At 64.5% G+C, this 13,550-nt stretch overlaps 1 protein-coding gene across 1 annotated transcript; it reads right to left on the minus strand.

Annotated features, from left to right (window-relative positions):
- Positions 1–311: 311 nt before the first annotated feature.
- Positions 312–7,466, minus strand: BLVRB (biliverdin reductase B). The gene is given in 6 exon segments (XM_072848881.1): positions 312–620; positions 2,160–2,258; positions 2,261–2,290; positions 2,373–2,462; positions 3,527–3,688; positions 7,308–7,466. Coding segments are annotated over 6 exon segments (624 nt in total). The 5' UTR covers positions 7,390–7,466; the 3' UTR covers positions 312–459.
- Between the last annotated feature and the right edge of the window lie 6,084 nt (positions 7,467–13,550).

The raw sequence follows: 13,550 nt of genomic DNA on the forward strand, positions 1-13,550 counted from the left end.
GAACCCAGCTCACAGGAAAAGGCCGGATCTGGGCTGGGAAAAAGCTGGATTTAATCTCCCCGGGGGTGCAAGGGGGCACCCCCCGATCCGGGGACCCCCTGATCCCGAGGGACCCCCCGATCCGGGGACCCCCTTGATCCCGGGGGACCCCCTTGATCCCGAGGGACCCCCCGATCCCGAGGGACCCCCTTGATCCGGGGACCCCTTGATCCGACGGACCCCCGATCCCGAGGGACCCCCCGATCCGGGGACCCCGTCCCGATCCCGAGGGACCCCCCGACCCCGAGGAACCCCCCCGATCCCGAGGGACCCCCCCATCCGGGGACCCCCTTGATCCGGGGACCCCCCGATCCGGGGACCCCCAGATGCGGGGACCCCCTTGATCCCGGGGGTCCCCCTTGATCCCGAGGGACCCCCCGATCCCGGCCCCCCCCCCAGCCCCGGCCCCCCTCCGGGCCGTTAATGGCCGGGGTAGGCGCCGCAGACGTAGACGCTCTGCCCGTCGTAGCGCGCGGTGCGCAGGCAGCGCAGCAGGAAGTGCGCGAGGTCGCGCGCGGAGATGACGCGGGAGGAGCCGGCGGCGCCCACGGTCACGGAGTAGGCCCCGGTGAGGGGAGGTGCTCTGCGGGGGGTACTGGGGAGACTGGGGGCACTGGGGGGACTGGGGGCACTGGGGGGGACTGGGGGACTGGGGGCACTGGGGGGGGACTGGGGGGACTGAGGGGACTGGGGGACTGGGGACGGACTGGGGAGACTGGGGGACTGGGGACTGGGGGGACTGGGGGACTGGGGACGGGGATAATGGGGGACTGGGGAGACTGGGGGACTGGGGGACAGGGATAACAGGGATAATGGGGGACTGGGGGGGACTGGGGGACTGGGGACGGACTGGGAGCACTGGGGTACAGGGATAACGGGGATAATGGGGGACTGGGGACGGACTGGGGGTACTGGGGCACGGGATAACGGGGGACTGGGGGCACTGGGATAACGGGGATTGGGGGCACTGGGGACGGGGATAAGGGGGACTGGGGACGGACTGGGGGCACTGGGGACGGACTGGGAGCACTGGGGGACAGGGATAACGGGGGACTGGGGGCACTGGGATAACGGGGATTGGGATAATGGGGGACTGGGGATGGACTGGGGGCACTGGGGGATGAGGATAATGGGGGACTGGGGGCACTGGGGACGGACTGGGGGACAGACTGGGGATGGGGATAGCAGGGGACTGGGATAATGGGGAGACTGGGGACGGACTGGGAGGACTGGGGACGGACTGGGGTACGGGGATAACGGGGGGACTGGGGAGACTGGTGGGACAGACTGGGGGACTGGGATAATGGAGGGACTGGGGGACTGGGAGGACTGGGGGACAGACTGGGGGACGGGGATAAGGGGATAGCGGGGAGACTGGGGGGCACTGGGGGACTGGGGACGGACTGGGAGGACTGGGGGACTGCAGATAATGGGGACACTGGGGTTGGGGGGTTTGGGGGGCTTTGGGGGCTGGGGGGGTTGGGGGTGTTGGGGTTTGGGGTTGGGGGGTTGGGGCGTTTTGGGGGATTGGGGGGTTTTGGGGGTGTTGGGGGATTGGGGGGTTGGGGGGTTTTGGGGGGTGTTGGGGGACTGGGGGTTTTGGGGGATTGGGGGGTGTTGGGGGTTGGGGGGGTTGAGGGGGTGTTGGGGTGTTGGGGGATTGAGGGGGTTGGGGGTTGGGGGGTGTTGGGGGTTGGGGGTGTTGGGGGTTTGGGGGGTTGGGGGGGGTGTTGGAGGGGTTTTGGGGGGTCTTGGGGGGTGTTGGGATTGGGGGTTTTGGGGGGTTTGGGGGTGTTGGGGGAGGTTTTGGGGATTGGGGGTGTTGGGGGTGCTGGGATTGGGGGGGTTGGGGGGTTTGGGGGTGTTGGGGGACTGGGGGGTTGGGGGATTGAGGGGGGGGTGTTGGAGGTTTGGGGGTGTTGGGGGGCTGGGGGTTTTGGGGGACTGGGGGGGTTGGGGGACTGAGGGGTTGGGGGTGCTGGAGGGTTTGGGGGGTGTTGGGGGTTGGGGGTGCTGGAGGGTTTTGGGGGGTCTTGGGGGGTGCTGGGATTGGGGGTGTTGGAGGGTTTTGGGGGTTTTGGGGGTTTTGGGGGATTGGGGGTTGGGGGGTCCCCACGCACCGGCGATGTGGGGGGGCAGGACGCAGACGTAGTCGAGGCCGGAGCCCTGCAGGACGCGGCTCATGCGGGCGTGCTCCTCCGTCAGCGCCCGCAGGCGGGGGGCACCTCCTGCAGGTCCCACAGCAGGAAAGCTGGGGGCAGAAACGGGGGGGGGTCAGAATAGGGGACACCCACCCCCCACCCCGGGTATTTTTGGGTGTTGGGGGCACCCACCCGAGAGGCAGGCGACCACTTTGCGGACGCCGTGGGCCTTCATGGCCGCCACGATGGTCTCGGTGCTCTCGGACAACTCCGTGGTGGGGCCTGGGGGAAAGGGGGTTAGGGGCAGCCCCCAAGTTTGTGGGGGTGGGGGTGTTAGGGGCAGGCCCCCAAGTTTTAGGGGAAGGGGGTTAGGGGCAGCCCCCAAGTTTGTGGGGGTGGGGGGTTAGGGGCAGCCCCCAAGTTTTACAGGGGTGGGGGGTTAGGGGCAGCCCCCAAGTTTTAGGGGAAGGGTGGGGTTAGGGGCAGCCCCACAAGTTTTTGGGGGTTGGGGGGTTAGGGGCAGCCCCCAAGTTTTAGGGGAAAGGAGGGGTTAGGGGCAGCCCCCAAGTTTTAGGGGGAGGAGGGGTTAGGGGCAGCCCCCAAGTTTAGGGGTGATGGGGGTTCGGGTGCTTGGTCGTAGGGTCAGAGGGTGATGGGGTCCCCCAAATTAGGGGGTCAGAGGGCGCAGGGGTCAGAGGGCGCAGGGGTCAGAGGGCGCAGGGGTCGGAGGGCGCAGGGGGTCGGAGAGTGCAGGGGTCAGAGGATGTGGGGTCAGAGGATGCGGGGTTGGAGAGCGCAGGGCCAGAGGGCGTGGCGTCAGAGGGCACAGGGTCGGAGGGCACAGGGGTTGGTGCGTGCACGGTCAGGGGCGCAGGGGTCGGAGGGCGCGGGGTCAGAGGGCGCGGGGTCGGAGGGCGCGGGGTTGGAGGATGCAGGGGTCAGAGCGCACTGGGGTCAGAGGGTGCGAGGTCAGAGTGCGCAGGGGGTGGAGGGCGCAGGGGTCAGAGGGCGCAGGGGGTCAGAGGGTGCAGGGATCAGAGGGCGTGGGGTCAGAGGGCGTGGGGTCAGAGGGCGTGGGGTCAGAGGGCGCAGGGGTCGGAGTGTGCAGGGATCAGAGGATGCGGGTTTGGAGGGTGCAGGGGGTCAGAGGACATGGGGTCGGAGGGCGTGGGGTCAGAGGGCGCGGGGGTCAGAGGGTGCGGGGGTCGGAGGGCACGGGGTCGGAGGGTGCAGAGGTCAGAGAATGTGGGATCGGGGTGCAGGGATCGGAGGGCGCGGGGTCGGAGGGCGCAGGGGTCAGAGGGCACGGGGTCGGAGGGCGCGGGGTCGGAGGGCGCCGCCCGTACCCAGCTGCCCGCGGGTCCCCAGGACGATGACGACGGCGTCCTGGCCCCTGACGGCCTCGGCCACGGCCGCCGCGTCCCGCGCGTCCCCCGGCACCAGGCGCACGGGGCGGGGCTGGGCCGGCAGCCGGGCCGCGTCCCGCACCAGCGCCGTCACCGCCAGCCCTGGGGACGGCGCCGCGCTGGGGCCGGCCGAGCCCGCGGGGGCCCGGCCTGCCCCACGCCTGCCCCACGGCGGCCCGGCAATGGCTCTGCCTGGCCCCGCGTCTGCCCCATAGAGGCTCTGCCTGCCCCATAGGGGCACTGCCTGTCCCACATCTGCCCCACAGGGGCTCTGCCTGGCCCACACCTGCTCCACAATGGCTCTGCCTGCCCCACATCTGCCCCATAGAGGCTCTGTCTGCCCCACAGGGGCCCAGCCTGTCCCACATCTGCCCCATAGAGGCTCTGTCTGCCCCACAGGGGCCTGGTCTGTCCCACATCTGCCCCATAGAGGCTCTGTCTGCCCCACAGGGGCCCGGCCTGTCCCACATCTGCCCCATAGAGGCTCTGTCTGCCCCACAGGGGCCTGGCCTGTCCCACATCTGCCCCATAGAGGCTCTGTCTGCCCCATACAGGCCTGGCCTGTCCCACATCTGCCCCATAGGGGCTCTGCCTGCCCCACACCTGCCCCGCAGTGGCTCTGCCTGCCCCACATCTGCCCCATAGAGGCTCTGTCTGCCCCACAGGGGCACTGCCTGTCCCACATCTGCCCCATAGAGGCTCTGTCTGCCCCATACAGGCCTGGCCTGTCCCACATCTGCCCCACAGGGGCTCTGCCTGCCCCACAGAGGCTCCTGCCCCGCAGTGGCTCTGCCTGCCCCACATCTGCCCCATAGAGGCTCTGTCTGCCCCACAGGGGCACTGCCTGTCCCACATCTGCCCCATAGAGGCTCTGTCTGCCCCATACAGGCCTGGCCTGTCCCACATCTGCCCCACAGGGGCTCTGCCTGGCCCACACCTGCTCCACAATGGCTCTGCCTGCCCCACATCTGCCCCATAGAGGCTCTGTCTGCCCCACAGGGGCCCAGCCTGTCCCACATCTGCCCCATAGAGGCTCTGTCTGCCCCACAGGGGCCTGGTCTGTCCCACATCTGCCCCATAGAGGCTCTGTCTGCCCCACAGGGGCCCGGCCTGTCCCACATCTGCCCCATAGAGGCTCTGTCTGCCCCACAGGGGCCTGGCCTGTCCCACATCTGCCCCATAGAGGCTCTGTCTGCCCCATACAGGCCTGGCCTGTCCCACATCTGCCCCACAGGGGCTCTGCCTGCCCCACACCTGCCCCGCAGTGGCTCTGCCTGCCCCACATCTGCCCCATAGAGGCTCTGTCTGCCCCACAGGGGCACTGCCTGTCCCACATCTGCCCCATAGAGGCTCTGTCTGCCCCATACAGGCCTGGCCTGTCCCACATCTGCCCCACAGGGGCTCTGCCTGGCCCACACCTGCTCCACAATGGCTCTGCCTGCCCCACATCTGCCCCATAGAGGCTCTGTCTGCCCCACAGGGGCCCAGCCTGTCCCACATCTGCCCCATAGAGGCTCTGTCTGCCCCACAGGGGCCTGGTCTGTCCCACATCTGCCCCATAGAGGCTCTGTCTGCCCCACAGGGGCCCGGCCTGTCCCACATCTGCCCCATAGAGGCTCTGTCTGCCCCACAGGGGCCTGGCCTGTCCCACATCTGCCCCATAGAGGCTCTGTCTGCCCCATACAGGCCTGGCCTGTCCCACATCTGCCCCATAGGGGCTCTGCCTGCCCCACACCTGCCCCGCAGTGGCTCTGCCTGCCCCAGGTCTGCCCCATAGAGGCTCTGTCTGCCCCACAGGGGCACTGCCTGTCCCACATCTGCCCCATAGAGGCTCTGTCTGCCCCATACAGGCCTGGCCTGTCCCACATCTGCCCCACAGGGGCTCTGTCTGCCCCATACAGGCCTGGCCTGTCCCACATCTGCCCCATAGAGGCTCTGCCTGCCCCATAGGGGCACTGCCTGTCCCACATCTGCCCCATAGAGGCTCTGTCTGCCCCATAGGGGCACTGCCTGTCCCACATCTGCCCCATAGAGGCTCTGTCTGCCCCATAGGGGCCCGGCCTGCCTCACATCTGCCCCACAGGAGCCCTGCCTGGCCCACAGGGGCTCTGCCTGCCCCACACCTGCCCCACAATGGCTCTGCCTGCCCCACATCTGCCCCACAGGTGCTCTGCCTGCCCCACACCTGCCCCACAATGGCCCTGCCTGCCCCACAGGGGCCCTGCGTGCCCCACAGGGGCTCTGCCTGCCCCACACCTGCCACGCAATGGCTCCGCCTGCCCCATAGGGGCTCTGCCTGGCCCCATATCTGCCCCATAGGGGCTCTATATGCCCCACACGGGCTCTGCCTGGCCCCACACCTGACACATAGGGGCTCTGCCTGCCCCATATAGGTTCTATGTGGCTCATAGGGGCTCTGCCTGGCCCCACATCTGCCCCATATAGGCTCTGCGTGCCCCATAGGGGCCCTGCCTGACCCATATAGGCTCTATATGGCCCTTAGGGGCTCTGCCTCGCCCCACATCTCCCCCACATAGGCTCTGCCTGCCCCACAGAGGCTCTATCTGCCCCACAGGGGTTCCGTCTGCCCCACATAACTTCTATCTGCCCTATATAGGCTCTATATGGTTCATACGGGCTCTGCCTGCCCCCACATATGCCCTGTATAGGCTCTATATGGCCCACACAGGCTCTGTCTGCCCTGACCGGGCTACGTGTGCCCCATACGTGCTCTGCCTGCCCCATACGGGCTCTATCAGCCCCATATGGACTCTATCAGCCCCATATGGGCTCTGTCAGCCCCATATGGGCTCTATCAGCCCCGAGGAGGCCACGGCTGCCCCAGATAAGCCCTATCTGCCCCACGCACGCTGGGGCGGCCCCGCGTAGGCTCTATAGGGCCCCAACGGGCCGGGGCTGCCCCACCTATAGGCCCTATAGAGTCCGGAGGGGTTGTACCTGCCCCCCAACAGGCTCCATATGCTCCAGTGGGCTCTATACGCCCTGGCTGGGCTGTGCGTGCCCCGTATGTGCTCCAGCTGCCCCCTATAGCCTCTATATCCCCCTATAGCCTCTATATCCCCCTATAGCCTCTATATCCCCCTATAGCCTCTGTTGGCCCCGGCCGTGCCCCCTGCACCACCCAGGGGCCCCCCAAACCCCAGGGACCCCCAAAACCCCCCAAACCCCAGGGACCCCTATAGTCCCAGGGACCCCTATAGGCACAGGGGCCCCCAAACCCCCCATAACTCCAGGGACCCCCAAAACCCCCGGGACCCCCAAACCCCAGGGGCCCCCAAAACCCCCCGGGATCCCCAAACCCCCTGGCCCCCAAACCCCAGGGGACCCCCCAAACCCTCCATAACCCCCAGGACCCCAAACCCCCTGGCCCCCAAACCCCCATAACCCCCGGGACCCCCAAACCCCTGGCCCCCCAAACCCCAGGGGACCCCCAAACTCCCCGGGACCCCCAAACCCCCGGGGACCCCCAGGGCCCCCATAACCCCAGGACCCCAAACCCCCGGGACCCCCAAACCCCGGGGACCCCCCAGCGCCCCCAAACCCCGGGACCCCCCAAACCCCCGGGACCCCAAATCCCCGGGACCCCCAAACCCCCGGGACCCCCAGCGCCCCCAAACCCCCGGGACCCCCGGCCCCCCGGCCCCGCTCCCCACCGCGGGGTTTTGGGGCGCAGCCGGGGTCCCCCACTCCCCCCCCTCACCCTCCTCCAGGGCCAGGGCCAGCGTGGCCAGCCCGGTCCTGCCGGTGGCCCCGAAGATGGCGACGTTCCTGACGGTGGCCATGGCGAGCGGGCAGCGCGAGCCGCTGGGTGCCACCGGCGCTACCGCGGCTGGCTCCGCCCCCCGGCCGCGGCTGGCTCCGCCCCCCCTGGCCGGCACCGCCCCCCGGGGCGGGGCCAGCGAGGGGGGAGCCGGGGGGCACCGCCGGTCCGCTATAGGGGACCGGTCTATAGGGGAGCGATCTGTAGGGGAGCGGTGGGGGCACCCCCGGTCCATACGGTACCAGTCTATAGGGGACCGGTGTGTGCACCCCCGGTCCATACGGTACCAGTCTATAGGGGACCGGTGTGTGCACCCCCAGTCTATACGGGACCGGTGTGTGCACCCCCGGTCCATACGGTACCAGTCTATAGGGGACCAGTGTGTGCACCCCCGGTCCATACGGTACCAGTCTATAGGGGACCGGTGTGTGCACCCCCAGTCTATACGGTCCCGGTCCATACGGTACCAGTTTGCACGGTACCCGTCCATGCACCCCTGGTCTATACAGTCCCAGTCTATACAGTACCAGCCCAGACACCCCTGGTCTATACGGTACCAGTCTATATGGTACCGGCCCAGACACCCCCGGTCTATACGGTACCAGTCTATACAGTACCAGCCCAGACACCCCTGGTCTATACGGTACCAGTCTATATGGTACCGGCCCAGACACCCCTGGTCTATATGGTACCAGTCTATATGGTACCGGCCCAGACACCCCCGGTCTATACGGTACCAGTCTATATGGTACCAACCTGGGCACCCCGGTCCATACGGTACTGGTCCATATGGTACCGGTCTATACGGTACCAACCCAGGCACCCCCCGTCCATATGGTACCGGTCAGTGCCCCCCCCGTTTGTACCGTACCAGCCCAGGCACCCCCGGTCTATACGGTACCAGTCTATACAGTACCAGCCCAGGCACCCCTGGTCTATACGGTACCAGTCTATAGGGGACCAGCCCGGGCACACCCTGTCCATACAGTACCGGTCCATATGGTACCAACCCGGGCACCCCTGGTCCATACAGTCCTGGTCTGTGCCCTCCCCCCATTTGTACTGTACTGGCCTGGGCACCCCCAGTCTATACGGTACCAGTCTATAGGGGACCGGTGTGTGCACCCCCAGTCTATACAGTCCCGGTCCATACGGTACCAGTTTGTACGGTACCCGTCCTTGCACCCCTGGTCTATACGGTACCAGTCTATACAGTACCAGCCCAGACACCCCTGGTCTATATGGTACCAGTCTATATGGTACTGGCCCAGACACCCCTGGTCTATATGGTACCAGTCTATATGGTACCAACCTGGGCACCCCCAGTCCATACGGTACCGGTCGATATGGTACCGGTCTATACGGTACCAACCCAGGCACCCCCCGTCCATACGGTACCGGTCTGTGCCCCCCCCATTTGTACCGTACCAGCCCAGGCACCCCTGGTCTATACGGTACCAGTCTATAGGGGACCAGCCTGGGCACCCCCGGTCCATACAGTACCGGTCCATATGGTACCAACCTGGGCACCCCTGGTCCATACAGTCCTGGTCTGTGCCCCCCCCCCCCCCCCCCATTTGTACTGTACCGGCCCGGGCACCCCTGGTCTATACGGTACCAGTCTATACAGTACCAGCCCAGACACCCCTGGTCTTTATGGTACCAGTCTATATGGTACCGGCCCAGACACCCCCGGTCTATACGGTACCAGTCTATACAGTACCAGCCCAGACAGCCCTGGTCTATACCGGTACCAGTCTATAGGGGACCAGCCCGGGCACCCCCGGTCCATACAGTACGGGTCCATATGGTACCAACCCGGGCACCCCTGGTCCATACAATCCTGGTCTGTGCCCTCCCCCCATTTGTACTGTACTGGCCTGGGCACCCCCAGTCTATACGGTACCAGTCTATAGGGGACCGGTGTGTGCACCCCCAGTCTATACAGTCCCGGTCCATACGGTACCAGTTTGTACGGTACCCGTCCTTGCACCCCTGGTCTATACGGTACCAGTCTATACAGTACCAGCCCAGACACCCCTGGTCTATATGGTACCAGTCTATATGGTACCGGCCCAGACACCCCCGGTCTATACGGTACCAGTCTATACAGTACCAGCCCAGACACCCCTGGTCTATATGGTACCAGTCTATACGGTACCGGCCCAGACACCCCTGGTCTATATGGTACCAGTCTATATGGTACCGGCCCAGACACCCCTGGTCTATATGGTACCAGTCTATATGGTACCAACCTGGGCACCCCCAGTCCATACGGTACCGGTCGATATGGTACTGGTCTATACGGTACCAACCCAGGCACCCCCCGTCCATACGGTACCGGTCTGGGCACCCCCTGTTTGTACCATACCAGCCCAGGCACCCCTGGTCTATACGGTACCAGTCTATAGGGGACCAGCCTGGGCACCCCCGGTCCATACAGTACCGGTCCATATGGTACCAACCCGGGCACCCCTGGTCCATACAGTCCTGGTCTGTGCCCCCCCTCCCCCCCCGTTTGTACTGTACCGGCCCGGGCACCCCCAGTCTATACGGTACCAGTCTATAGGGGACCGGTGTGTGCACCCCCAGTCTATACGGTCCCGGTCCATACGGTACCAGTTTGCACGGTACCCGTCCATGCACCCCTGGTCTATACAGTCCCAGTCTATACAGTACCAGCCCAGACACCCCTGGTCTATATGGTACCAGTGTATATGGTACCAGCCCATACGGTACCAACCTGGGCACCCCCGGTCCATAGGATACCAGTCTGTGACCCCCCCCGTTTGTACTGTACCGGCCCAGGCACCCTCGGTCTATATGGTACTGGACCATACGGTACCAGTCCATACGGTACCAACCTGGGCACCCCCCGTCCGTACAGTACCGGTCCATATGGTACCGCTCTATACAGTACCAGTCCATATGGTACTGATCTATATGGTACCAGCCCGGGCACCCCCAGTCCATACGGTACTGGTCCATACGGTACCGGTCTGTGCCCCCCCCATTTGTACCATACCGGCCCAGGCACCCCCGGTCCATATGGTACCGGTCTATACGGTACCAGTCTATAGGGAACTGGTGTGTGCATCCCCCAGTCTATACGGTCCCGGTCCATATGGTACCAGTTTGCACGGTACCGGTCTGTGCACTCCTGGTCTATACGGTACTGGTCTATACGGTACCAACCCGGGCACCCCTGGTCCATACGGTACTGGTCCATACGGTACCGGTCCATACAATACAACCCGGGCACCCCCGGTCCGTGCGGTACCGGTGTGTGCACCCCCCAGTCTATACGGTACCGTTCTATACAGTACCCGCCCAGACACTCCTGGTCTGTACAGTACCAGTCTATATGGTACCAGCCCAGACACCGCCGGTCTATACGGTACCAGTCTATATGGTACCAGCCCAGGCACCACTGGTCCATACGGTACCGGTCCATATGGTACCAGTCCATACAGTACAACCCGGGCACCCCCGGTCCATACGGTACCGGTTTGCACCCCCCAATCTATACAGTACCAGTCTATACGGTACTGGCCCAGACACCCCTGGTCTCTACGGTAGCAGCCCAGACACCCCCAGTCTATATGATACCAGTCTGTATGGTACCGGCCCAGGCACCCCCGGTCCATACGGTACCGGTCCATATGGTACCAGTCTATACAGTACCAACCCGGGCACCCCCAGTCCATACAGTACCGGTCTGTGCCCCCCCCCGTTTGTACCGTACCGGCCTGGGCACCCCCGGTCTATACGGTACCATTCCATATGGTAGTGGTATGTGCACCCCCCCATCTATACGGTCCCAGTCCATACGGTACCGGTTTGCATGGTACCAGTCCGTGCACCCCCAGTCCATACGGTCCTGGTCTGTGCCCCCCCTGTTTGTACCATACTGGCCCGGGCACCCCCCAGTCTATATGGTCCTGGCCCATACGGTACTGGTGTGTGCATCCCCCAGTCTATATGGTCCTGGTCCATACGGTTCCAGTTTGCACGGTACCAGTCCGTGCACTGCCGGTCTATACGGTACCGGTCTATACAGTAGCAGCCCGGACACCCTTGGTCTATACAGTACCAGTCTATATGGTACCGGCCCAGACACCCCCAGTCTATACGGTACCAGTCTATATGGTACTGGCCCAGGCACCCCCGATCCATACAGTACCAGTCCATATGGTACCGGTCTATGCGGTACCAACCCAGGCACCCCCAGTCCATATGGTAGCAGTCCATATGGTACCAGTCTATATGGTACCAACCTGGGCACACCTGGTCTATACGGTACCAGTCTATAGAGGACCAGCCGGGCACCCTCGGTCCATACGGAACTGGTCCACATGGTACTGGTGTGTGCACCTCCCAGTCTATATGGTCCCAGTCCATATGGTACTGGTTTGCATGGTACCGGTCCGTGCACCCCTAGTCCATACGGTACCAGTCTGTGCCCCCCCCATTTGTACCGTACTGGCCCGGGCACCCCTGGTCCATATGGTACCGGTCCATATGGTACTGGTGTGTGCACCCCCTATTCTATATGGTCCCAGTCCATACGATACCGGTTTGCATGGTACCGGTCTGTGCACCCCCGGTCTATACGGTACCAGTCTATATGGTACAGGCGCAGACACCCCTGGTCTACACGGTACCAGTCTATATTGTACTGGCCTAGACACTCCCGGTCTATACGGTACTGGTCTATATGGTACCGACCCGGGCACCCCCGGGCTGTACATTACTGACCCGGGCACCCCCAGTCCATACGGTCCTGGTGTGTGCACCCCCCGGTCCATATGGTCCTGATCCGTACAGTCCCGGTTTGCACGGTACCAGTCTGTGCACCCCCGGTCCATACAGTACCAGTCTATACGGTACCAGTGTGTGCACCCCTGCTTTGCACGGTACCGGCCCAGGCAGCCCCGGTCTATACAGTACTGGTTCATACGGTACCAGTCAGTGCAAGCCCCGGTCTATATGGTACCGCTCTATATGGTACTGAGTCATGCACCCCCAGGCTGTATGGTACTGATACGTGCACTCCCGGTCTATATGGTACCGGTTTATGTGGTACTGGTCTATATGGTCCCAGTGTGTGCATCCCCAGTCCATACGGTACTGGTCTGTGCACCCTCGGGCTATATGGTACCGCTCTATATGGTACTGGTCTGTGCACCCCCAGTCTATACGGTCCTGGTCCGTGCACCCTCGGGCTATAGGGTACCAGTCCATATGGTACCGGTCCATGCACCCCTGGTCTATATGGTACCAGTCCATACGGTACCACTCTGTGCACCCCCAGTCTATGCAGTCCTGGTCCGTGCACCCTCGAGCTATACAGTACTGGTCCATATGGTACCGGTCCATGCATCCCCGGTCTATATGGTCCCGGTGTGTGCACCCCCAGTCCATACAGTACCGGTCCATATGGTACCAGTCCATATGGTACCGCTCCGTGCATGCCCGGGCTGTATGGTCCCAGTTTGCACGGTCCCGGTCAATGCACCCCCGCTCCATATGGTACCGCTCCGTGCACCCCTGGTCTATAGGGTCCCGGTCCATATGGTCCCGGTTTGCACGGTACCGGCCCAGGCACCCCCAATTCGTGCACCCCGGCTCCATATGGTCCCGGTCTGTGCACCGCCGCTCCATACGGTACCGGTCTGTGCACCCTCAATCTATACGGTCCCGGTCCATACGCTCCCGGTTTTCATGGTCCCAGCCTGGGCACCCCCCATTCGTGCACCCCTGGTCCATATGGTCCTGTTCCATATGGTACCGGTCCATACGGTCCCGGCCCGGGCACCCCCTGTTCGTGCACCCCCGGTCTATACGTTCCTGGTGCATGCACCCCTGTCTACGGTCCCGGTTTGCACGGTCCCGGCCCGGGCACCCCCAATTCGTGCACCCCCGCTCCATATGGTCCCGCTCCATATGGTCCCGGTCCGTGCACCCCCACTCCATACGGTACCGATCCTTGCACCCTCAGTCTATACGGTCCCGGTCCATACGCTCCCGGTTTTCACGGTCCTGGCCCAGGCACCCCCCGTTCGTGCACCCCCGGTCCATACGGTCCCGCTCCATATGGTCCTGGTGTGTGCAGCTCCATTCCATACGGTCCCGGTTTTTATGGTCCCGGCTCGGGCACCCCCCGTTTGTGCACCCCCGCTC

The sequence above is a fragment of the Ciconia boyciana genome, chromosome 33, assembly GCF_034638445.1.
Source record: "Ciconia boyciana chromosome 33, ASM3463844v1, whole genome shotgun sequence".
Lineage (NCBI taxonomy): Eukaryota > Metazoa > Chordata > Aves > Ciconiiformes > Ciconiidae > Ciconia > Ciconia boyciana.